The 27,967-nt window shown below is 49.0% G+C and overlaps 1 protein-coding gene across 1 annotated transcript; it reads right to left on the minus strand.

The window, feature by feature from the left end:
• Positions 1-1,810: 1,810 nt before the first annotated feature.
• On the minus strand, positions 1,811-20,465 carry LOC142187392 (von Willebrand factor C domain-containing protein 2-like). Its single transcript, XM_075261598.1, has 3 exons — positions 19,690-20,465; positions 2,597-2,726; positions 1,811-2,275 (listed from the first exon to the last, which is right to left on the minus strand). Exons 1-3 carry the CDS (start codon positions 20,011-20,013, stop codon positions 2,088-2,090), a joined length of 642 nt encoding a protein of 213 aa, XP_075117699.1. The 5' UTR covers positions 20,014-20,465; the 3' UTR covers positions 1,811-2,087.
• Positions 20,466-27,967: the final 7,502 nt, after the last annotated feature.

Below are 27,967 nucleotides of genomic sequence, written 5' to 3' on the forward strand. Positions count from 1 at the left end.
CCGCGGCCCCCTCCTGGCGGCGGTCACGACTCCCGCGGCCCCCTCCTGGCATCGGTCACGACTCCCGCGGCCCCCGCCTGGCGGCGGTCACGACTCCCGCGGCCCCCTCCTGGCGGTGGTCACGACTCCCGCGGCCCCCTCCTGGCGGCGGTCACGCCTCCCGCGGCCCCCTCCTGGCGGCGGTCACGACTCCCGCGGCCCCCTCCTGACATCGGTCACGACTCCCGCGGCCCCCTCCTGGCGGTGGTCACGTCTCCCGCGGCCCCCTCCTGACATCGGTCACGTCTCCCGCGGCCCCCTCCTGACATCGGTCACGTCTCCCGCGGCCCCCTCTTGGCGGCGGTCACGACTCCCGCGGCCCCCTCCTGGCGACGGTCACGACTCCCGCGGCCCCCTCCTGGCGGCGGTCACGACTCCCGCGGCCCCCTCCTGACATCGGTCACGTCTCCCGCGGCCCCCTCCTGACATCGGTCACGTCTCCCGCGGCCCCCTCCTGGCGGCGGTCACGACTCCCGCGGCCCCCTCCTGGCGGCGGTCACGTCTCCCGCGGCGCCCTCCTGGCGGCGGTCACGACTCCCGCGGCCCCCTCCTGGCGGCGGTCACGTCTCCCGCGGCCCCCTCCTGGCGGCGCTCAGGACTCCCGCGGCCCCCTCCTGGCGGCGGTCAGGACTCCCGCGGCCCCCTCCTGGCGGCGGTCACGCCTCCCACGGCCCCCTCCTGGCGGCGGTCACCACTCCCGCGGCCCCCTCCTGGCGGCGGTCACGACTCCCGCGGCCCCCTCCTGGCGGCGGTCACGCCTCCCGCGGCCCCCTCCTGGCATCAGTCACGTCTCCCGCGGCCCCCTCCTGGCGGCGGTCACGTCTCCCGCGGCCCCCTCCTGGCGGCGGTCACGTCTCCCGCGGCCCCCTCCTGGCGGCGGTCACGACTCCCGCGGCCCCCTCCTGGCGGCGGTCACGTCTCCCGCGGCCCCCTCCTGGCATCGGTTACGACTCCCGCGGCCCCCTCCTGGCGGTGGTCACGACTCCCGCGGCCCCCTCCTGACATCGGTCACGACTCCCGCGGCCCCCTCCTGGCGGCGGTCACGACTCCCGCGGCCCCCTCCTGGCGGCGGTCACGTCTCCCGCGGCCCCCTCCTGGCGGCGGTCACGTCTCCCGCGGCCCCCTCCTGGCGGCGGTCACGACTCCCGCGGCCCCCTCCTGGCGGCGGTCACGACTCCCGCGGCCCCCTCCTGGCGGCGGTCACGTCTCCCGCGGCCCCCTCCTGGCATCGGTCACGTCTCCCGCGGCCCCCTCCTGGCGGCGGTCACGTCTCCCGCGGCCCCCTCCTGGCATCGGTCACGTCTCCCGCGGCCCCCTCCTGGCGGCGGTCACGACTCCCGCGGCCCCCTCCTGGCGGCGGTCACGTCTCCCGCGGCCCCCTCCTGGCATCGGTCACGTCTCCCGCGGCCCCCTCCTGGCGGCGGTCACGACTCCCGCGGCCCCCTCCTGGCGGCGGTCACGTCTCCCGCGGCCCCCTCCTCCCGCCTTGTCCTAGAGTTGGTGCCTGGTGTCAGTGTGATTTGGGACCGCCCCTTTGTCGGATTGTGCGGGGGCAGGTCTGTCCACTTTGGATGCTTCTTGTAATTCTTTTTCTATGACCTGTGTCGGGGTTCAGAGACGAGAATATTATTGTAATCTGCGTCTTTACAGTTTTCATAAAATAATTATTACATTTGTTGTGGGCCAAATTTTCTTCCCAGCAGGTGAAGGCGGCGACGTCCGCGCTGCCCAGTGTGAACACCGCTAAATGAGGAGGCCGAGGCTACAGGAGGAGAGTTTAATGTTACAGACATTGGCGTGTAGTGTAAGCGGTAACACACGTGACATGGCGGCACGTCCTCCGGTACTACGGCAACATCTTACTGCCCTCAGTATCCTAATAAGACATGTATATATAACTATACGTGCCGCCATCTATAGGATACATTACAACATTGGATTCTATTGTGCACAGTCCCCGCCCAGGAGGAGTCTCTAGCCCCACCCCTGCTCTTTTGCCCAGATTCGGGCGGCCACCATGCTGTCCACTAGGGGGAGGGGCCCGCCCTCTAGGAGTTCTGCTGATGTTCCTCTGTGCTGCAGTTCTTAGTCTTCACACATTTGGCCAGGCGGTTTCCTTCCCAGTAGCCGACGTCCTGCCCATCATGACACCGACACTTGGTACAAGCGTCCACCCACACGTACTGACCAGCGGGAATCACGCGGCCCTGGGAGGCGTCGGCATAACAGTTGGGACCTGTAAGAGGGAGAATTACAACCATTATAATGTACAGGACAGATGCCCCGCCCACCCCTGACTCCTCCCAGCGCAGGGCCTCACAGGAGCAGGGTGGGGTGACTGATACCGCCAGTGCTGCCCCCATGTGGCAGATGGATCAGACATCTCCTCGTCTGTGCTAGTGCAAAAGTGGAAAAAGTCTCATTTTTTTGCACAAGCCTCCCCTTACACAATTTTTTTTTCTTTTTCTAGTTTTTAACTCTGTGTACACTAGAATACTGGTGCAAATGGCGCAACCCCCCCTCCCCCTTCCCGAGGTGTCATTGGATCCTGACTCACCATCTTTACATCGGGGGCAGCACTCGCCCTTCTCATACACGGGGTTCACACATGGTGGGGGGGCGCAGTCGGCTACCAGGCAGCGGGCGATGCCATCCAGGTCACAGGTGCACTGTTCACATTCTGAGGGCTGAAAGACAAGATGGCGATGATAAGGCCGTGTACACACACAGCAGACAACTGCATCAGTACCCACATCATACTGACATCCAGCAGCCACAGCACTAGGGGGCGCCACTCTCACAGGTCACCTACATCTAACCTACTGCGGCCTGGAAACCATCAACAAGTAGCTACAGCTGATGTATTAACCACCAGGTATTCAGGGGTTAACGAGCTCCTCTAAACCAATCACAATCTAGACAAGAAAAAAATCTTCACAAGCAGCAGCTTCTTCATGGACTCCTCAGGCCGCGCTGTCGTAGTCGTCATGCATAGAATTGTTATATCACTGGTGGAGGCGGAGCTTCACATAATTAGTAAAGGTAATGACCCTAATCCAGGGTTTGTTACAACGTAGCAGCCTGCGCTCCAGGACAAAGCAAAGATCTGATACACTGTATCACTGATGTCTGATGATGTCACCTCCTGTATAATATCACTGATATCTGATGTCACCTCCTGTATAATATCACTGATATCTGATGTCACCTCCTGTATAATATCACTGATGTCTGATGATGTCACCTCCTGTATAATATCACTGATATCTGATGTCACCTCCTGTATAATATCACTGATATCTGATCCCCTCCTGTATAATATCACTGATATCTGATGATGTCACCTCCTGTATAATATCACTGATATCTGATGTCACCTCCTGTATAATATCACTGATATCTGATCCCCTCCTGTATAATATCACTGATATCTGATGTCACCTCCTGTATAATATCACTGATATCTGATGTCACCTCCTGTATAATATCACTGATATCTGATGATGTCACCTCCTGTATAATATCACTGATATCTGATGTCACCTCCTGTATAATATCACTGATATCTGATGTCACCTCCTGTATAATATCACTAATATCTGATGTCTTCTCCTGTATAATATCACTGATATCTGATGTCACCTCCTGTATAATATCACTGATATCTGATGTCACCTCCTGTATAATATCACTGATATCTGATGATGTCACCTCCTGTATAATATCACTGATATCTGATGATGTCACCTCCTGTATAATATCACTGATATCTGATGTCACCTCCTGTATAATATCACTAATATCTGATGTCACCTCCTGTATAATATCACTGATATCTGATGTCACCTCCTGTATAATATCACTGATATCTGATGATGTCACCTCCTGTATAATATCACTGATATCTGATGATGTCACCTCCTGTATAATATCACTGATATCTGATGTCACCTCCTGTATAATATCACTAATATCTGATGTCACCTCCTGTATAATATCACTGATATCTGATGTCACCTCCTGTATAATATCACTAATATCTGATGTCATCTCCTGTATAATATCACTGATATCTGATGTCACCTCCTGTATAATATCACTGATATCTGATGATGTCACCTCCTGTATAATATCACTGATATCTGATGTCACCTCCTGTATAATATCACTGATATCTGATGATGTCACCTCCTGTATAATATCACTGATATCTGATGTCACCTCCTGTATAATATCACTGATATCTGATGATGTCACCTCCTGTATAATATCACTGATATCTGATGATGTCACCTCCTGTATAATATCACTGATATCTGATGATGTCACCTCCTGTATAATATCACTGATATCTAATGTCACCTCCTGTATAATATCACTGATATCTGATGTCACCTCCTGTATAATATCACTAATATCTGATGTCACCTCCTGTATAATATCACTGATATCTGATGATGTCACCTCCTGTATAATATCACTGATATCTGATGATGTCACCTCCTGTATAATATCACTGATATCTGATGTCACCTCCTGTATACCATCACTGATATCTGATGTCACCTCCTGTATAATATCACTGATATCTGATGTCACCTCCTGTATAATATCACTGATATCTGATGATGTCACCGCCTGTATAATATCACTGATATCTGATGTCACCTCCTGTATAATATCACTGATATCTGATGATGTCACCTCCTGTATAATATCACTGATATCTGATGTCACCTCCTGTATAATATCACTGATATCTGATGATGTCACCTCCTGTATAATATCACTGATATCTGATGTCACCTCCTGTATAATATCACTAATATCTGATGATGTCACCTCCTGTATAATATCACTGATATCTGATGATGTCACCTCCTGTATAATATCACTGATATCTGATGATGGCACCTCCTGTATAATATCACTGATATCTGATTATGTCACCTCCTGTATAATATCACTGATATCTGATGTCATCTCCTGTATAATATCACTGATATCTGATGATGTCACCTCCTGTATAATATCACTGATATCTGATGTCATCTCCTGTATAATATCACTGATATCTGATGTCACCTCCTGTATAATATCACTGATATCTGATGTCACCTCCTGTATAATATCACTGATATCTGATGATGTCACCTCCTGTATAATATCACTGATATCTGATGTCACCTCCTGTATAATATCACTGATATCTGATGATGTCACCTCCTGTATAATGTCACTGATATCTGATGATGTCACCCCCTGTATAATATTACTGATATCTGATGTCACCTCCTGTATAATATCACTGATATCTGATGTCACCTCCTGTATAATATCACTGATATCTGATGATGTCACCTCCTGTATAATATCACTGATATCTGATGTCACCTCCTGTATAATATCACTGATATCTGATGTCACCTCCTGTATAATATCACTGATATCTGATGTCACCTCCTGTATAATATCACTGATATCTGATGATGTCACCTCCTGTATAATATCACTGATATCTGATGTCACCTCCTGTATAATATCACTGATATCTGATGATGTCACCTCCTGTATAATATCACTGATATCTGATGTCACCTCCTGTATAATATCACTGATATCTGATGTCACCTGCTGCATAATATCACTGATATCTGATGATGTCACCTCCTGTATAATATCACTGATATCTGATGATGGCACCTCCTGTATAATATCACTGATATCTGATGATGTCACCCCCTGTATAATATCACTGATATCTGATGTCACCTCCTGTATAATATCACTGATATCTGATGATGTCACCTCCTGTATAATATCACTGATATCTGATGTCACCTCCTGTATAATATCACTGATATCTGATGTCACCTCCTGTATATCTATGATGTCTGATGTCACCTCCTGTATAATATCACTGATATCTGATGTCACCGCCTGTATAATATCACTGATATCTGATGTCACCTCCTGTATATCTCTGATGTCACCGCCTGTATAATATCTCTGATATCTGATGTCACCTCCTGTATAATATCTCTGATATCTGATGTCACCGCCTGTATAATATCACTGATATCTGATGTCACCTCCTGTATAATATCACTGATATCTGATGTCACCTCCTGTATAATATCACTGATATCTGATGATGTCACCGCCTGTATAATATCACTGATGTCTGATGTCACCTCCTGTATAATATCACTGATATCTGATGATGTCACCGCCTGTATAATATCACTGATGTCTGATGTCACCTCCTGTATAATATCACTGATATCTGATGATGTCACCGCCTGTATAATATCACTGATGTCTGATGTCACCTCCTGTATAATATCACTGATATCTGATGTCACCTCCTGTATAATATCACTGATATCTGATGATGTCACCCCCTGTATAATATCACTGATATCTGATGTCACCTCCTGTATAATATCACTGATATCTGATGATGTCACCTCCTGTATAATATCACTGATATCTGATGTCACCTCCTGTATAATATCACTGATATCTGATGTCACCTCCTGTATAATGTCACTGATATCTGATGATGTCACCTCCTGTATAATATCACTGATATCTGATGATGTCACCTCCTGTATAATATCACTGATATCTGATGTCACCTCCTGTATAATATCACTGATATCTGATGTCACCTCCTGTATAATATCACTGATATCTGATGATGTCACCCCCTGTATAATATCACTGATATCTGATGTCACCTCCTGTATAATATCACTGATATCTGATGATGTCACCTCCTGTATAATATCACTGATATCTGATGTCACCTCCTGTATAATATCACTGATATCTGATGTCACCTCCTGTATAATATCACTGATATCTGATGATGTCACCTCCTGTATAATATCACTGATATCTGATGATGTCACCGCCTGTATAATATCACTAATATCTGATGTCACCTCCTGTATAATATCACTGATATCTGATGATGTCACCTCCTGTATAATATCACTGATATCTGATGATGTTACCTCCTGTATAATATCACTGATATCTGATGTCACCTCCTGTATAATATCACTGATATCTGATGTCACCTCCTGTATAATATCACTGATATCTGATGATGTCACCTCCTGTATAATATCACTGATATCTGATGTCACCTCCTGTATAATATCACTAATATCTGATGATGTCACCTCCTGTATAATATCACTGATATCTGATGATGTCACCTCCTGTATAATATCACTGATATCTGATGATGGCACCTCCTGTATAATATCACTGATATCTGATTATGTCACCTCCTGTATAATATCACTGATATCTGATGTCATCTCCTGTATAATATCACTGATATCTGATGATGTCACCTCCTGTATAATATCACTGATATCTGATGTCATCTCCTGTATAATATCACTGATATCTGATGTCACCTCCTGTATAATATCACTGATATCTGATGTCACCTCCTGTATAATATCACTGATATCTGATGTCACCTCCTGTATAATATCACTGATATCTGATGATGTCACCTCCTGTATAATATCACTGATATCTGATGTCACCTCCTGTATAATATCACTGATATCTGATGATGTCACCTCCTGTATAATGTCACTGATATCTGATGATGTCACCCCCTGTATAATATTACTGATATCTGATGTCACCTCCTGTATAATATCACTGATATCTGATGTCACCTCCTGTATAATATCACTGATATCTGATGATGTCACCTCCTGTATAATATCACTGATATCTGATGTCACCTCCTGTATAATATCACTGATATCTGATGATGTCACCTCCTGTATAATATCACTGATATCTGATGTCACCTCCTGTATAATATCACTGATATCTGATGTCACCTGCTGCATAATATCACTGATATCTGATGATGTCACCTCCTGTATAATATCACTGATATCTGATGATGGCACCTCCTGTATAATATCACTGATATCTGATGATGTCACCCCCTGTATAATATCACTGATATCTGATGTCACCTCCTGTATAATATCACTGATATCTGATGATGTCACCTCCTGTATAATATCACTGATATCTGATGTCACCTCCTGTATAATATCACTGATATCTGATGTCACCTCCTGTATATCTATGATGTCTGATGTCACCTCCTGTATAATATCACTGATATCTGATGTCACCGCCTGTATAATATCACTGATATCTGATGTCACCTCCTGTATATCTCTGATGTCACCGCCTGTATAATATCTCTGATATCTGATGTCACCTCCTGTATAATATCTCTGATATCTGATGTCACCGCCTGTATAATATCACTGATATCTGATGTCACCTCCTGTATAATATCACTGATATCTGATGTCACCTCCTGTATAATATCACTGATATCTGATGATGTCACCGCCTGTATAATATCACTGATGTCTGATGTCACCTCCTGTATAATATCACTGATATCTGATGATGTCACCGCCTGTATAATATCACTGATGTCTGATGTCACCTCCTGTATAATATCACTGATATCTGATGTCACCTCCTGTATAATATCACTGATATCTGATGATGTCACCCCCTGTATAATATCACTGATATCTGATGTCACCTCCTGTATAATATCACTGATATCTGATGATGTCACCTCCTGTATAATATCACTGATATCTGATGTCACCTCCTGTATAATATCACTGATATCTGATGTCACCTCCTGTATAATATCACTGATATCTGATGATGTCACCTCCTGTATAATATCACTGATATCTGATGATGTCACCTCCTGTATAATATCACTGATATCTGATGTCACCTCCTGTATAATATCACTGATATCTGATGTCACCTCCTGTATAATATCACTGATATCTGATGTCACCTCCTGTATAATATCACTGATATCTGATGATGTCACCTCCTGTATAATATCACTGATATCTGATCCCCTCCTGTATAATATCACTGATATCTGATGATGTCACCTCCTGTATAATATCACTGATATCTGAGGTCACCTGCTGCATAATATCACTGATATCTGATGATGTCACCTCCTGTATAATATCACTGATATCTGATGATGGCACCTCCTGTATAATATCACTGATATCTGATGATGTCACCCCCTGTATAATATCACTGATATCTGATGTCACCTCCTGTATAATATCACTGATATCTGATGATGTCACCTCCTGTATAATATCACTGATATCTGATGTCACCCCCTGTATAATATCACTGATATCTGATGATGTCACCTCCTGTATAATATCACTGATATCTGATGTCACCTCCTGTATAATATCTATGATGTCTGATGTCACCTCCTGTATAATATCACTGATATCTGATGTCACCGCCTGTATAATATCACTGATATCTGATGTCACCTCCTGTATAATATCACTGATATCTGATGATGTCACCGCCTGTATAATATCACTGATGTCTGATGTCACCTCCTGTATAATATCACTGATATCTGATGTCACCTCCTGTATAATATCACTGATATCTGATGATGTCACCCCCTGTATAATATCACTGATATCTGATGTCACCTCCTGTATAATATCACTGATATCTGATGATGTCACCTCCTGTATAATATCACTGATATCTGATGTCACCTCCTGTATAATATCACTGATATCTGATGATGTCACCTCCTGTATAATATCACTGATATCTGATGTCACCTCCTGTATAATATCACTGATATCTGATGATGTCACCTCCTGTATAATATCACTGATATCTGATGATGTCACCTCCTGTATAATATCACTGATATCTGATGATGTCACCTCCTGTATAATATCACTGATATCTGATGATGTCACCGCCTGTATAATATCACTGATATCTGATGATGTCACCTCCTGTATAATATCACTGATATCTGATGTCACCCCCTGTATAATATCACTGATATCTGATGTCACCTCCTGTATAATATCACTGATATCTGATGGTCACCGCCTGTATAATATCACTGATATCTGATGATGTCACCTCCTGTATAATATCACTGATATCTGATGATGTCACCTCCTGTATAATATCACTGATATCTGATGTCACCGCCTGTATAATATCTCTGATATCTGATGTCACCGCCTGTATAATATCTCTGATATCTGATGTCACCTCCTGTATAATATCACTGATATCTGATGATGTCACCTCCTGTATAATATCACTGATATCTGATGTCACCTCCTGTATACCATCACTGATATCTGATGTCACCTCCTGTATAATATCACTGATATCTGATGTCACCTCCTGTATAATATCACTGATATCTGATGTCACCTCCTGTATAATATCACTGATATCTGATGATGTCACCGCCTGTATAATATCACTGATATCTGATGTCACCTCCTGTATAATATCACTGATATCTGATGATGTCACCTCCTGTATAATATCACTGATATCTGATGTCACCTCCTGTATAATATCACTGATATCTGATGATGTCACCTCCTGTATAATATCACTGATATCTGATGTCACCTCCTGTATAATATCACTGATATCTGATGATGTCACCTCCTGTATAATATCACTGATATCTGATGATGTCACCTCCTGTATAATATCACTGATATCTGATGATGGCACCTCCTGTATAATATCACTGATATCTGATTATGTCACCTCCTGTATAATATCACTGATATTTGATGTCATCTCCTGTATAATATCACTGATATCTGATGTCACCTCCTGTATAATATCACTGATATCTGATGATGTCACCTCCTGTATAATATCACTGATATCTGATGTCACCTCCTGTATAATATCACTGATATCTGATGATGTCACCTCCTGTATAATATCACTGATATCTGATGTCACCTCCTGTATAATATCACTGATATCTGATGATGTCACCTCCTGTATAATATCACTGATATCTGATGATGTCACCTCCTGTATAATATCACTGATATCTGATGATGTCACCTCCTGTATAATATCACTGATATCTGATGATGTCACCTCCTGTATAATATCACTGATATCTGATGATGTCACCTCCTGTATAATATCACTGATATCTGATGATGTCACCTCCTGTATAATATCACTGATATCTGATGTCACCTCCTGTATAATATCACTGATATCACTTACGGCCTCCTGTAATCGGCTGCTCCTACATCTGCACTACAATCATATTTCTGCGCAGAGATATGTCCCGTGTGAACGGTGACCTTAAAGGGATCGGCCACTTTCAGACCAATATTGACAAACAAATGTACAATAAAAAGCTCTAGAATTCTCCAATAGACTTTTTGTATCACTTCCTCGCGGTTTCCTAGATCTCGGCTCGCTGTCACTCATTCTGTTACTTGTAGAGGAGAAAACTCTGACCGTGGTCATGTGACTTACGCTCCGTGGTCATGTGATGAGTACACAGGTGTACAGCTCGTTACAGTCACAGCGCAGTAATCAGACATCTGCCTGGTAATCAGCTGTACACCTGTGTGCTCATCATGTGACCACGGAGCGCAAGTCACATGACCACGGAGCGCAAGTCACATGACCACGGAGCGCAAGTCACATGACCACAGAGCGCAAGTCACATGACCACGGAGCGCAAGTCACATGACCACAGAGCGCAAGTCACATGACCACGGAGCGCAAGTCACATGACCACGGAGCGCAAGTCACATGACCACGGAGCGCAAGTCACATGACCACCTTCAGAGTTTTCTCCTCTAGAAGTAAGAGAATGAGTGACAGCGAGCCGAGATCTAGGAAGCCGCGAGGAAGTGATCCAGAAAGTCTATTGGAGAATTCTAGAGCTTTTTATTGCACATTCTTTAATATTGGTCTGAAACCCCTTTAAGTATCGGCCTCATAGATTCTCCAAGATGTAAGAATTATCTGGTGTAGAAAGGGTTAACGGTCTGTTCTGTTTCAGCCATTTGCCGCAGTTTATTGGTTTCCTCTGGATTTGGCGGTTTTACTGCTCAGGAACATTCCGAAGGCAGAACGCCAAAATCACCGCAAGAAAGACGCGCTATAAATGTCAGCAACCGAAACATCTCATAACAGGGCCCAGGATGAGGAGCAGTAACAGTGACACCCGCAGCCCCCCCATAACAGTGACACCCGCAGCCCCCCCATAACAGTGACACCCGCAGCCCCCCCCATAACAGTGACACCCGCAGCCCCCCCCATAACTGTGACAGCCGCAGCCCCCCCCCCATAACGGTGACAGCCGCAGCCCCCCCCATAACGGTGACAGCCGCAGCCCCCCCATAACAGTGACACCCGCAGCCCCCCCCCCCATAACTGTGACAGCCACAGCCCCTCCCCCCCATAACAGTGACAGCCGCAGCCCCCCCCATAACAGTGACACCCGCAGCCCCCCCCATAACAGTGACACCCGCAGCCCCCCCATAACAGTGACACCCGCAGCCCCCCCCATAACTGTGACAGCCACAGCCCCCCCCCCATAACAGTGACACCCGCAGCCCCCCCATAACAGTGACACCCGCAGCCCCCCCATAACAGTGACACCCGCAGCCCCCCCCCATAACGGTGACAGCCACAGCCCCCCCCATAACTATGAGCCACAGCCCCCCCATAACGGTGACAGCCACAGCCCCCCCCCCCATAACAGTGACACCCGCAGCCCCCCCATAACAGTGACACCCGCAGCCCCCCCCCATAACGGTGACAGCCACAGCCCCCCCCATAACTATGAGCCACAGCCCCCCCATAACGGTGACAGCCACAGCCCCCCCATAACGGTGACACCCGCAGCCCCCCCCATAACGGTGACACCCGCAGCCCCCCCCATAACGGTGACACCCGCAGCCCCCCCCATAACGGTGACACCCGCAGCCCCCCCATAACGGTGACACCCGCAGCCCCCCCCATAACGGTGACACCCGCAGCCCCCCCCATAACGGTGACACCCGCAGCCCCCCCATAACAGTGACACCCACAGCCCCCCCATAACTGTGAGCCACAGCCCCCCCATAACGGTGACAGCCACAGCCCCCCCATAACTGTGACAGCCACAGCCCCCCCATAACTGTGACAGCCACAGCCCCCCCATAATGGTGACAGCCACAGCCCCCCCCCATAACTGTGACAGCCACAGCCCCCCCCATAATAGTGACAGCCACCACCCCCCCATAACTGTGACAGCCACAGGCCCCCCCCCATAACAGTGACAGCCACAGCCCCCCCATAACGGTGACAGCCACAGCCCCCCATAACAGTGACAGCCACAGCCCCCCCATAACAGTAACAGCCAGAGTTCCCCCAATCCCTCTTCCTGTTGCAGTGGCCCCTTTATCACTTCCTCTATGGGCGCAGCCTATTGGGGTCTCCTGTACTGAGAGTTTCCCTGGAATGTGCCCCCTCGTCCTGCACCCCCTGTACAATTCCTCATCGCGTGCCTGCAGCTTACTGACTCATCTGGCAGCCAGTTGTATTGTCTGATTCTGCAGTATTAGCAGATGGCCCGGGATCTACAATCCCCAACATCAGCCTACCCCGGGCCTGGGAATGACATCCCCCAACATCAGCCTACCCCGGATCTACAACCCCCAACATCAACCTACCCCGGGCCCGGGAACAACAACCCCCAACATCAGCCTACCCCGAGAACGACAACCCCCAACATCAGCCTACCCCGAGAACGACAACCCCCAACATCAGCCTACCCTGGGCCTGGGAACGACATCCCCCAACATCAGCCTACCCCGGATCTACAACCCCCAACATCAGCCTACCCTGGGCCTGGGAACGACATCCCCCAACATCAGCCTACCCCGGATCTACAACCCCCAACATCAGCCTACCCCGGGCCCGGGATCAACAACCCCCAACATCAGCCTACCCCGGGCCCGGGATCAACAACCCCCAACATCAGCCTACCCCGGGCCCGGGATCAACAACCCCCAACATCAGCCTACCCCGGGCCCGGGAACAACAACCCCCAACATCAGTCTACCCCGGGCCCGACAACCCCCAACATCAGCCTACCCTGGGCCTGGGAACGACATCCCCCAACATCAGCCTACCCCGGATCTACAACCCCCAACATCAGCCTACCCCGGATCTACAACCCCCAACATCAGCCTACCCCGGGCCCGGGATCAACAACCCCCAACATCAGCCTACCCCGGGCCCGGGATCAACAACCCCCAACATCAGCCTACCCCGGGCCCGGGATCAACAACCCCCAACATCAGCCTACCCCGGGCCCGGGAACAACAACCCCCAACATCAGCCTACCCCGGGAACAACAACCCCCAACATCAGCCTACCCCGGGCCCGGGAACGACAACCCCCAACATCAGTCTACCCCGGGCCCGACAACCCCCAACATCAGCCTACCCTGGGCCCGGGAACGACATCCCCCAACATCAGCCTACCCTGGGCCCGGGAACTACAACCCCCAACATCAGCCTACCCCGGGAACGACAACCCCCAACATCAGCCTACCCCGGGCTCGGGAACGACAACCCCCAACATCAGCCTACCCCGAGAACGACAACCCCCAACATCAGCCTACCCCGGGCCCGGGAACGACAACCCCCAACATCAGCCTACCCCGGGAACAACAACCCCAACATCAGCCTACCCCGGGCCCGGGAACGACAACCCCCAACATCAGCCTTCCCCGGGCCCGGGAACGACAACCCCCAACATCAGCCTTCCCCGGCCCGGGAACGACAACCCCCAACATCAGCCTTCCCCGGCCCGGGAACGACAACCCCCAACATCAGCCTTCCCCGGGCCCGGGAACGACAACCCCCAACATCAGCCTACCCCGGGTCCGGGAACGACAACCCCCAACATCAGCCTACCCCGGGCCCGGGAACGACAACCCCCAACATCAGCCTACCCCGGGTCGGGTATCTCTGTGACGTTACAGTAGCGGTGACATCATCAGAACCTCCTGGTCACCCACAATTTACTGTCACCTCATCCCTGTACAAGTCCGACCGCCTGAAATTCACGTCCACAGTTAAAAAAAAAGTGATGTGTGATGATGAGAGTGATTGTCCTGGTGTCACTAGTGTCTGAAGAGACGCCAAGAAATCACATCTTATATACATGTAAGCAAGGCGCAGCGCCAAAAAGTGAGACCCCAGGGTAAGTATCACCATGACAATAATGTGACAACCAGCTGTATATATCATGTCTGAGAGGTAGTCACAGCCCCGCCCCCTGTTACTGACAACCAGCTGTATATATCATGTCTGAGAGGTAGTCACAGCCCCGCCCCCTGTTACTGACAACCAGCCTGTATATATCATGTCTGAGAGGTAGTCACAGCCCCGCCCCCTGTTACTGACAACCAGCCTGTATATATCATGTCTGAGAGGTAGTCACAGCCCCGCCCCCTGTTACTGACAACCAGCCTGTATATATCATGTCTGAGAGGTAGTCACAGCCCCGCCCCCTGTTACTGACAACCAGCTGTATATATCATGTCTGAGAGGTAGTCACAGCCCCGCCCCCTGTTACTGACAACCAGCTGTATATATCATGTCTGAGAGGTAGTCACAGCCCCGCCTCCTGTTACTGACAACCAGCTGTATATACCATGTCTGAGAGGTAGTCACAGCCCCGCCCCCTGTTACTGACAACCAGCTGTATATACCATGTCTGAGAGGTAGTCACAGCCCCGCCCCCTGTTACTGACAACCAGCTGTATATATCATGTCTGAGAGGTAGTCACAGCCCCGCCCCCTGTTACTGACAACCAGCCTGTATATATCATGTCTGAGAGGTAGTCACAGCCCCGCCCCCTGTTACTGACAACCAGCCTGTATATACCATGTCTGAGAGGTAGTCACAGCCCCGCCCCCTGTTACTGACAACCAGCCTGTATATATCATGTCTGAGAGGTAGTCACAGCCCCGCCCCCTGTTACTGACAACCAGCCTGTATATATCATGTCTGAGAGGTAGTCACAGCCCCGCCCCCTGTTACTGACAACCAGCCTGTATATATCATGTCTGAGAGGTAGTCACAGCCCCGCCCCCTGTTACTGACAACCAGCCTGTATATACCATGTCTGAGAGGTAGTCACAGCCCCGCCCCCTGTTACTGACAACCAGCCTGTATATATCATGTCTGAGAGGTAGTCACAGCCCCGCCCCCTGTTACTGACAACCAGCTGTATATACCATGTCTGAGAGGTAGTCACAGCCCCGCCCCCTGTTACTGACAACCAGCTGTATATATCATGTCTGAGAGGTAGTCACAGCCCCGCCCCCTGTTACTGACAACCAGCTGTATATATCATGTCTGAGAGGTAGTCACAGCCCCGCCCCCTGTTACTGACAACCAGCCTGTATATACCATGTCTGAGAGGTAGTCACAGCCCCGCCCCCTGTTACTGACAACCAGCTGTATATATCATGTCTGAGAGGTAGTCACAGCCCCGCCCCCTGTTACTGACAACCAGCCTGTATATATCATGTCTGAGAGGTAGTCACAGCCCCGCCCCCTGTTACTGACAACCAGCTGTATATATCATGCCTGAAAGGTAGTCACAGCCCCGCCCCCTGTTACTGACAACCAGCCTGTATATATCATGTCTGAGAGGTAGTCACAGCCCCGCCCCCTGTTACTGACAACCAGCCTGTATATATCATGTCTGAGAGGTAGTCACAGCCCCGCCCCCTGTTACTGACAACCAGCCTGTATATATCATGTCTGAGAGGTAGTCACAGCCCCGCCCCCTGTTACTGACAACCAGCCTGTATATATCATGTCTGAGAGGTAGTCACAGCCCCGCCTCCTGTTACTGACAACCAGCTGTATATATCATGTGTAGAGGTAGTCACAGCCCCGCCCCCTGTTACTGACAACCAGCTGTATATATCATGTCTGAGAGGTAGTCACAGCCCCGCCCCCTGTTACTGACAACCAGCTGTATATATCATGTCTGAGAGGTAGTCACAGCCCCGCCCCCTGTTACTGACAACCAGCTGTATATATCATGTCTGAGAGGTAGTCACAGCCCCGCCCCCTGTTACTGACAACCAGCTGTATATACCATGTCTGAGAGGTAGTCACAGCCCCGCCCCCTGTTACTGACAACCAGCCTGTATATATCATGTCTGAGAGGTAGTCACAGCCCCGCCCCCTGGTACTGACAACCAGCTGTATATATCATGTCTGAGAGGTAGTCACAGCCCCGCCCCCTGTTACTGACAACCAGCCTGTATATATCATGTCTGAGAGGTAGTCACAGCCCCGCCCCCTGTTACTGACAACCAGCCTGTATATACCATGTCTGAGAGGTAGTCACAGCCCCGCCCCCTGTTACTGACAACCAGCCTGTATATATCATGTCTGAGAGGTAGTCACAGCCCCGCCTCCTGTTACTGACAACCAGCCTGTATATATCATGTCTGAGAGGTAGTCACAGCCCCGCCCCCTGTTACTGACAACCAGCCTGTATATACCATGTCTGAGAGGTAGTCACAGCCCCGCCCCCTGTTACTGACAACCAGCCTGTATATATCATGTCTGAGAGGTAGTCACAGCCCCGCCTCCTGTTACTGACAACCAGCCTGTATATATCATGTCTGAGAGGTAGTCACAGCCCCGCCCCCTGTTACTGACAACCAGCCTGTATATACCATGTCTGAGAGGTAGTCACAGCCCCGCCCCCTGTTACTGACAACCAGCTGTATATATCATGTCTGAGAGGTAGTCACAGCCCCGCCCCCTGTTACTGACAACCAGCTGTATATATCATGTCTGAGAGGTAGTCACAGCCCCGCCCCCTGTTACTGACAACCAGCCTGTATATATCATGTCTGAGAGGTAGTCACAGCCCCGCCCCCTGTTACTGACAAACAGCTGTATATATCATGTCTGAGAGGTAGTCACAGCCCCGCCCCCTGTTACTGACAACCAGCCTGTATATATCATGTCTGAGAGGTAGTCACAGCCCCGCCTCCTGTTACTGACAACCAGCTGTATATATCATGTGTAGAGGTAGTCACAGCCCCGCCCCCTGTTACTGACAACCAGCTGTATATATCATGTCTGAGAGGTAGTCACAGCCCCGCCCCCTGTTACTGACAACCAGCTGTATATACCATGTCTGAGAGGTAGTCACAGCCCCGCCCCCTGTTACTGACAACCAGCTGTATATATCATGTCTGAGAGGTAGTCACAGCCCCGCCCCCTGTTACTGACAACCAGCCTGTATATACCATGTCTGAGAGGTAGTCACAGCCCCGCCCCCTGTTACTGACAACCAGCCTGTATATACCATGTCTGAGAGGTAGTCACAGCCCCGCCCCCTGTTACTGACAACCAGCTGTATATACCATGTCTGAGAGGTAGTCACAGCCCCGCCCCCTGCTACTGACAACCAGCCTGTATATATCATGTCTGAGAGGTAGTCACAGCCCCGCCTCCTGTTACTGACAACCAGCCTGTATATACCATGTCTGAGAGGTAGTCACAGCCCCGCCCCCTGTTACTGACAACCAGCTGTATATATCATGTCTGAGAGGTAGTCACAGCCCCGCCTCCTGTTACTGACAACCAGCCTGTATATATCATGTCTGAGAGGTAGTCACAGCCCCGCCTCCTGTTACTGACAACCAGCCTGTATATATCATGTCTGAGAGGTAGTCACAGCCCCGCCTCCTGTTACTGACAACCAGCCTGTATATATCATGTCTGAGAGGTAGTCACAGCCCCGCCTCCTGTTACTGACAACCAGCTGTATATATCATGTGTAGAGGTAGTCACAGCCCCGCCCCCTGTTACTGACAACCAGCTGTATATATCATGTCTGAGAGGTAGTCACAGCCCCGCCCCCTGTTACTGACAACCAGCTGTATATACCATGTCTGAGAGGTAGTCACAGCCCCGCCCCCTGTTACTGACAACCAGCTGTATATATCATGTCTGAGAGGTAGTCACAGCCCCGCCCCCTGTTACTGACAACCAGCTGTATATACCATGTCTGAGAGGTAGTCACAGCCCCGCCCCCTGTTACTGACAACCAGCCTGTATATACCATGTCTGAGAGGTAGTCACAGCCCCGCCCCCTGTTACTGACAACCAGCCTGTATATACCATGTCTGAGAGGTAGTCACAGCTCCGCCCCCTGTTACTGACAACCAGCTGTATATATCATGTCTGAGAGGTAGTCACAGCCCCGCCCCCTGTTACTGACAACCAGCCTGTATATATCATGTCTGAGAGGTAGTCACAGCCCCGCCCCCTGTTACTGACAACCAGCCTGTATATATCATGTCTGAGAGGTAGTCACAGGTATGACGTAGAGGTAGGTGTCCCTTGATGAGTATGATGTAGAGGTAGGTGGCCCTTGATGAGTATGATGTAGAGGTAGGTGCCCCTTGATGAGTATGATGTAGAGGTAGGTGGCCCTTGATGAGTATGATGTAGAGGTAGGTGGCCCTTGATGAGTATGATGTAGAGGTAGGTGCCCCTTGATGAGTATGATGTAGAGGTAGGTGCCCCTTGATGAGTATGATGTAGAGGTAGGTGGCCCTTGATGAGTATGATGTAGAGGTAGGTGTCCATTATCGTGTACATTACAGGGGTACCCCGGACCATACATTATGACACTGCCCATTGGGTACTTACCTGGAATTGCTCCTGGAGCTCATACACCTCTCCTCTATATTCACAGCCGATCTTCTCACAGCGGGGGCAGCAGTCGGTGGGGTAGTGGCTGACATGCATGCAGGCGGGTGGCAGGGCAGTGCACTCGGTCCGGGTACAGGCTGGGCCCTCCGGGGTGCACTCGCATTGGGTGCAATGATCTGAGTCCAAAAAGTACCACTCGCCCACGTAGTAGATGCTGCCATTGGCCTCACAGGTGTTCACCTGGGGGTTCAGAGAGAGGCCCATGTGAGTAAGGAGCAGCAGGCAGAGCAGTGGAGGTGGTGGTACCCACTTGGCTGGCATGGTGCCCACAGTGGAAGCTGCCACCGGCCAACCGCACAGAGAGAAATCTCCAAAACTTCTCTGCTTCTTACAGAATGTCCCCGCTCAGATGGACCAAGTATGGCCAGGCTGGTGGTGGTGGTATCTCAGGCTCGGGGCATGCCCATGGTGGTGGGATCTCAGGCTCGGTGTGGTGCTTGCCTGGCTCAGATGCCCTTGCGTCTTCTCCTGGGTCCAGACACTGTTGGACTATTCCTGGTGCAAACTTTGCAGGCTGATGACAAGTTTGCAGTTTGGGGCCGGGGGTGTGCGCAGGGGGGCGATGAGGCCGGGGGTCTGGCTGTGCCCCCTGCCTGCTGCTCTTTATATGGAGGGAGGGCTGAGCTCTCATTACAGCCTCATTCTTCTGTGTCTCCTGGGCTGGCCTTCAGCATGTGATCTGATACCCCCCTACCCCTCCTACAGCCTCCTCCCTCTGCTATCCAGAGAGGAGGGGGCAGATATACCACCCCCAGCCCCTGACACCAGAGGCTGGAGCACAGAGCCTGGCATGGGAACAGCCTGAGTGCCCTGCGCTCCACACCTGGGCATGACACAGTTAACTTAAAGGGCCAGCTGCCCAGCCGGTGGGAGAAGCGGCTGCAGCCTCTGTTCTCTGTCCAGGTATTGTCATCTGTACTGAGCCCAAAACCCAGTTGAGAGGCGACAGCAGCACCCGCACATAAGAGCCCATAAGAGCCCTCGCCAATACTGAGCCTGTACACGGGTATAGAGCACAAGGCGCAGCATGCATCATGTCTGGTAGCTGCAGATCAGCCCATCAGGCACATAAGAGCCCTCGCCAATACTGAGCCTGTACACGGGTATAGAGCACAAGGCACAGCATGCATCGTGTCTGGTAGCTGCAGATCAGCCCATCAGGCACATAAGAGCCCTCACCAATACTGAGCCTGTACACGGGTATAGAGCACAAGGCGCAGCATGCATCATGTCTGGTAGTTGCAGATCAGCCCATCAGGCACATAAGAGCCCTCACCAATACTGAGCCTGTACACAGGTATAGAGCACAAGGCACAGCATGCATCGTGTCTGGTAGCTGCAGATCAGCCCATCAGGCACATAAGAGCCCTCGCCAATACTGAGCCTGTACACGGGTATAGAGCACAAGGCACAGCATGCATCGTGTCTGGTAGCTGCAGATCAGCCCATCAGGCACATAAGATGGTCTAAGGACTTACAGGCATCAGGATTATAGGCCGCGCAGGAACCTGTGGTCCAGGAACTCTGAGTTACACCTTGGGAAGATTCACTGCGGCAAATCCCAAAAGTATGAACAAGGCCCAAGAGAGAAGAGGCAGAGCAGAGAACGTCAGGAATTTGCAGCTTCTCCTTTAAGATCTCCAGACAGATGTGAAGAAGAAAACTCCGACAATCAACTGGTTAGAACTTGTCCAGCAAAGAATTCGCCAACCTGCTGCAAAATAAGTGACAGACCCTCCGGGGACTCTGCTGGAATCTTAGACCCTTCTTCTTTGGCTCCTGCTCGCGGTCCCCCCTGAGAGGTGAAGGGGGCCTTCTCCAAACTGCCACCAAGAGATCTCTCCCCCTCCCCCACAGGTGTTCTATGGGATTCAGGGCTGGACTCATTGCTGCCACTTTACAAGTCTCCAGGGCTTTCTCTCACCACCATTTTCTAGTGCTGACCTGAAGTGTGTTTTGGGTCCTTGTCCTGCTGGAAGAGCCCTGACCTCTGAGGGAGACCCCGCTTTCTCACACTGGGCCCTACATGATGCTGCACAATGTGTTGGTCGTCTTCAGACTTCATAATGCCATGCACACGGTCAAGCAGTCCAGTGCCAGAGGCAGCAAAGCCACCCCAAACCATCAGGGACCTCCGCCATGTCTGACTGTAGGGGGCGTCTTCTTCTCTTTTTTCCTGTAATCTCTATGTTGAGGCCTTCTCCTACTTTTGTCTCCTCTGACCAGAGAACATTCTTCCAGAACGGTTTTGGCTTTCTCAGGTAAGTTTTGGCAAACTCCAGCCTGGCTTCTGTCTGTGGGTAAGAAGTGGGGTCTTCCTGGGTCTCCTACCATACAGTCCCTTCTCATTCAGACGCTGACGCTGGATAGTACGGGGTGACACTGTTGTACCCTCGGACTGCAGGGCAGCTTGGACTTGTTTGGATGTTAGTCGCGGTTCTTTATCCGCCATCCGCACAATCTTGCGGTGAAATCTCTCGTCAATGTTTCTTTTGCGGCCACATCTAGGGAGGTTAGCCACAGGGCCATGGGCTTTACACTTCTTACTGACACTGCGCACGGTAGACACAGGAACATTCAGGGCTTTGGAGATGGACTTGTAGCCTTGAGATTGCTCAGGCTTCCTCACAATTTTGCTTCTCAAGTCCTCAGACAGTTCTTTGGTCTTCTTTCTTTTCTCCATGCTCAATGTGGTCACACAAGGACACAGGACAGAGGTGGAGTCAACTTTAATCCATTTCAACCGGCTGCAAGTGTGATTTAGTTATTGCCACCACCTGTTAGGTGCCTCAGGTAAGTAACAGGTGCTGATAATTACACAAATTACAGAAGAATCACATGATTTTTCAAACAGTGCCAATACTTCTGTCCACCCCCTTTTTATGTTTGCTGTGGAATTATATCCAATTTGGCTTTTTGACAATTCTTTTTGTGGTTTTCCATTGAAGACAAATTAAATGAAGAAAATACCAAAGAATTTACACATGAGAAGTTGTACTGTGCGCTGACTATACACATGAGAAGTTGTACTGCGCGCTGACTATACACATGAGAAGTTGTACTGCGCGCTGACTACACACATGAGAAGTTGTACTGTGCGCTGACCATACACATGAGAAGTTGTACTGCGCTCTGACTATACACATGAGAAGTTGTACTGCGCGCTGACTATACACATGAGAAGTTGTACTGCGCGCTGACTATACACACATGAGAAGTTGTACTGCGCGCTGACTATACACATGAGAAGTTGTACTGTGCGCTGACTATACACATGAGAAGTTGTACTGCGCGCTGACTATACATATGAGAAGTTGTACTGCACGCTGACTATACACATGAGAAGTTGTACTGTGCGCTGACTATACACATGAGAAGTTGTACTGCGCGCTGACTATACACATGAGAAGTTGTACTGTGCTCTGACTATACACATGAGAAGTTGTACTGCGCTCTGACTATACACATGAGAAGTTGTACTGTGCGCTGACTATACACACGAGAAGTTGTACTGTGCGCTGACTATACACATGAGAAGTTGTACTGTGCGCTGACTATACACATGAGAAGTTGTACTGCGCGCTGACTATACACACGAGAGGTTGTACTGCGCGCTGACTATACACATGAGAAGTTGTACTGCGCTCTGACTATACACATGAGAAGTTGTACTGTGCTCTGACTATACACACGAGAAGTTGTACTGTGCGCTGACTATACACATGAGAAGTTGTACTGTGCGCTGACTATACACATGAGAAGTTGTACTGCGCTCTGACTATACACACATGAGAAGTTGTACTGTGCGCTGACTATACACATGAGAAGTTGTACTGCGCGCTGACTATACACATGAGAAGTTGTACTGTGCGCTGACTATACACATGAGAAGTTGTACTGCGCGCTGACTATACACATGAGAAGTTGTACTGTGCGCTGACTATACACATGAGAAGTTGTACTGCGCGCTGACTATACACATGAGAAGTTGTACTGCGCGCTGACTACACACATGAGAAGTTGTACTGTGCGCTGACCATACACATGAGAAGTTGTACTGCGCTCTGACTATACACATGAGAAGTTGTACTGCGCGCTGACTATACACATGAGAAGTTGTACTGCGCGCTGACTATACACACATGAGAAGTTGTACTGCGCGCTGACTATACACATGAGAAGTTGTACTGTGCGCTGACTATACACATGAGAAGTTGTACTGCGCGCTGACTATACATATGAGAAGTTGTACTGCACGCTGACTATACACATGAGAAGTTGTACTGTGCGCTGACTATACACATGAGAAGTTGTACTGCGCGCTGACTATACACATGAGAAGTTGTACTGTGCTCTGACTATACACATGAGAAGTTGTACTGCGCTCTGACTATACACATGAGAAGTTGTACTGTGCGCTGACTATACACACGAGAAGTTGTACTGTGCGCTGACTATACACATGAGAAGTTGTACTGTGCGCTGACTATACACATGAGAAGTTGTACTGCGCGCTGACTATACACACGAGAGGTTGTACTGCGCGCTGACTATACACATGAGAAGTTGTACTGCGCTCTGACTATACACATGAGAAGTTGTACTGTGCTCTGACTATACACACGAGAAGTTGTACTGTGCGCTGACTATACACATGAGAAGTTGTACTGTGCGCTGACTATACACATGAGAAGTTGTACTGCGCTCTGACTATACACACATGAGAAGTTGTACTGTGCGCTGACTATACACATGAGGAGTTGTACTGTGCGCTGACTATACACATGAGAAGTTGTACTGCGCTCTGACTATACACACATGAGAAGTTGTACTGTGCGCTGACTATACACACGAGAAGTTGTACTGTGCGCTGACTATACACATGAGAAGTTGTACTGTGCGCTGACTATACACATGAGAAGTTGTACTGCGCACTGACTATACACATGAGAAGTTGTACTGTGCGCTGACTATACACATGAGGAGTTGTACTGTGCGCTGACTATACACATGAGAAGTTGTACTGTGCGCTGACTATACACATGAGAAGTTGTACTGCGCGCTGACTATACACACGAGAGGTTGTACTGCGCGCTGACTATACACATGAGAAGTTGTACTGTGCGCTGACTATACACATGAGAAGTTGTACTGCGCGCTGACTATACACACATGAGAAGTTGTACTGTGCGCTGACTATACAGATGAGAAGTTGTACTGCGCTCTGACTATACACATGAGAAGTTGTACTGTGCGCTGACTATACACATGAGGAGTTGTACTGCGCGCTGACTATACACACGAGAAGTTGTACTGTGCGCTGACTATACACATGAGAAGTTGTACTGTGCGCTGACTATACACATGAGAAGTTGTACTGTGCGCTGACTATACACATGAGAAGTTGTACTGCGCGCTGACTATACACATGAGAAGTTGTACTGCGCGCTGACTATACACATGAGAAGTTGTACTGTGCGCTGACTATACACATGAGAAGTTGTACTGCGCGCTGACTATACACATGAGAAGTTGTACTGCGCGCTGACTATACACATGAGAAGTTGTACTGTGCGCTGACTATACACATGAGAAGTTGTACTGTGCGCTGACTATACACATGAGAAGTTGTACTGCGCGCTGACTATACACATGAGAAGTTGTACTGCGCGCTGACTATACACATGAGAAGTTGTACTGTGCGCTGACTATACACATGAGAAGTTGTACTGCGCGCTGACTATACACATGAGAAGTTGTACTGTGCTCTGACTATACACATGAGAAGTTGTACTGCGCTCTGACTATACACATGAGAAGTTGTACTGTGCGCTGACTATACACACGAGAAGTTGTACTGTGCGCTGACTATACACATGAGAAGTTGTACTGCGCGCTGACTATACACACGAGAGGTTGTACTGCGCGCTGACTATACACATGAGAAGTTGTACTGCGCGCTGACTATACACACATGAGAAGTTGTACTGTGCGCTGACTATACAGATGAGAAGTTGTACTGCGCTCTGACTATACACACGAGAAGTTGTACTGTGCGCTGACTATACACATGAGGAGTTGTACTGCGCGCTGACTATACACACGAGAAGTTGTACTGTGCGCTGACTATACACATGAGAAGTTGTACTGTGCGCTGACTATACACATGAGAAGTTGTACTGCGCGCTGACTATATACACATGAGAAGTTGTACTGCGCGCTGACTATACACATGAGAAGTTGTACTGCGTGCTGACTATACACATGAGGAGTTGTACTGCGCTCTGACTATACACATGAGAAGTTGTACTGCGCGCTGACTATACACATGAGAAGTTGTACTGTGCGCTGACTATACACATGAGAAGTTGTACTGTGCGCTGACTATACACATGAGAATTTTTACTGCGCGCTGACTATACACATGAGAAGTTGTACTGCGCGCTGACTATACACATGAGAGGTTGTACTGTGCGCTGACTATACACACGAGAAGTTGTACTGTGCGCTGACTATACACATGAGAGGTTGTACTGTGCTCTGACTATACACACGAGAAGTTGTACTGCGCGCTGACTATACACATGAGAAGTTGTACTGCGCGCTGACTATACACATGAGAGGTTGTACTGTGCGCTGACTATACACACGAGAAGTTGTACTGTGCGCTGACTATACACATGAGAGGTTGTACTGTGCTCTGACTATACACATGAGAAGTTGTACTGCGCTCTGACTATACACACATGAGAAGTTGTACTGTGCGCTGACTATACACATGAGGAGTTGTACTGTGCGCTGACTATACACATGAGAAGTTGTACTGCGCGCTGACTATACACATGAGAAGTTGTACTGCGCGCTGACTATACACATGAGAAGTTGTACTGTGCGCTGACTATACACATGAGAAGTTGTACTGCGCGCTGACTATACACATGAGAGGTTGTACTGTGCTCTGACTATACACATGAGAAGTTGTACTGCGCGCTGACTATACACATGAGAAGTTGTACTGTGCGCTGACTATACACATGAGGAGTTGTACTGCGCGCTGACTATACACACATGAGAAGTTGTACTGTGCGCTGACTATACAGATGAGAAGTTGTACTGCGCTCTGACTATACACATGAGAAGTTGTACTGTGCGCTGACTATACACATGAGGAGTTGTACTGCGCGCTGACTATACACACAAGAAGTTGTACTGTGCGCTGACTATACACATGAGAAGTTGTACTGTGCGCTGACTATACACATGAGAAGTTGTACTGCGCGCTGACTATACACATGAGAAGTTGTACTGTGCGCTGACTATACACATGAGGAGTTGTACTGCGCGCTGACTATACACACATGAGAAGTTGTACTGTGCGCTGACTATACAGATGAGAAGTTGTACTGCGCTCTGACTATACACATGAGAAGTTGTACTGTGCGCTGACTATACACATGAGGAGTTGTACTGCGCGCTGACTATACACACAAGAAGTTGTACTGTGCGCTGACTATACACATGAGAAGTTGTACTGTGCGCTGACTATACACATGAGAAGTTGTACTGTGCGCTGACTATACACATGAGAATTTGTACTGCGCGCTGACTATACACATGAGAGGTTGTACTGTGCGCTGACTATACACATGAGAAGTTGTACTGTGCGCTGCCTATACACATGAGAGGTTGTACTGTGCTCTGACTATACACATGAGAAGTTGTACTGTGCGCTGACTATACACATGAGAAGTTGTACTGCGCGCTGACTATACACACGAGAGGTTGTACTGCGCGCTGACTATACACATGAGAAGTTGTACTGCGCGCTGACTATACACACATGAGAAGTTGTACTGTGCGCTGACTATACAGATGAGAAGTTGTACTGCGCTCTGACTATACACACGAGAAGTTGTACTGTGCGCTGACTATACACATGAGGAGTTGTACTGCGCACTGACTATACACACGAGAAGTTGTACTGTGCGCTGACTATACACATGAGAAGTTGTACTGTGCGCTGACTATACACATGAGAAGTTGTACTGTGCGCTGACTATACACATGAGAAGTTGTACTGTGCGCTGACTATACACATGAGAATTTTTACTGCGCGCTGACTATACACATGAGAAGTTGTACTGCGCGCTGACTATACACATGAGAGGTTGTACTGTGCGCTGACTATACACACGAGAAGTTGTACTGTGCGCTG

Source organism: Leptodactylus fuscus, unplaced genomic scaffold (genome assembly GCF_031893055.1).
Source record: "Leptodactylus fuscus isolate aLepFus1 unplaced genomic scaffold, aLepFus1.hap2 HAP2_SCAFFOLD_230, whole genome shotgun sequence".
NCBI lineage: Eukaryota > Metazoa > Chordata > Amphibia > Anura > Leptodactylidae > Leptodactylus > Leptodactylus fuscus.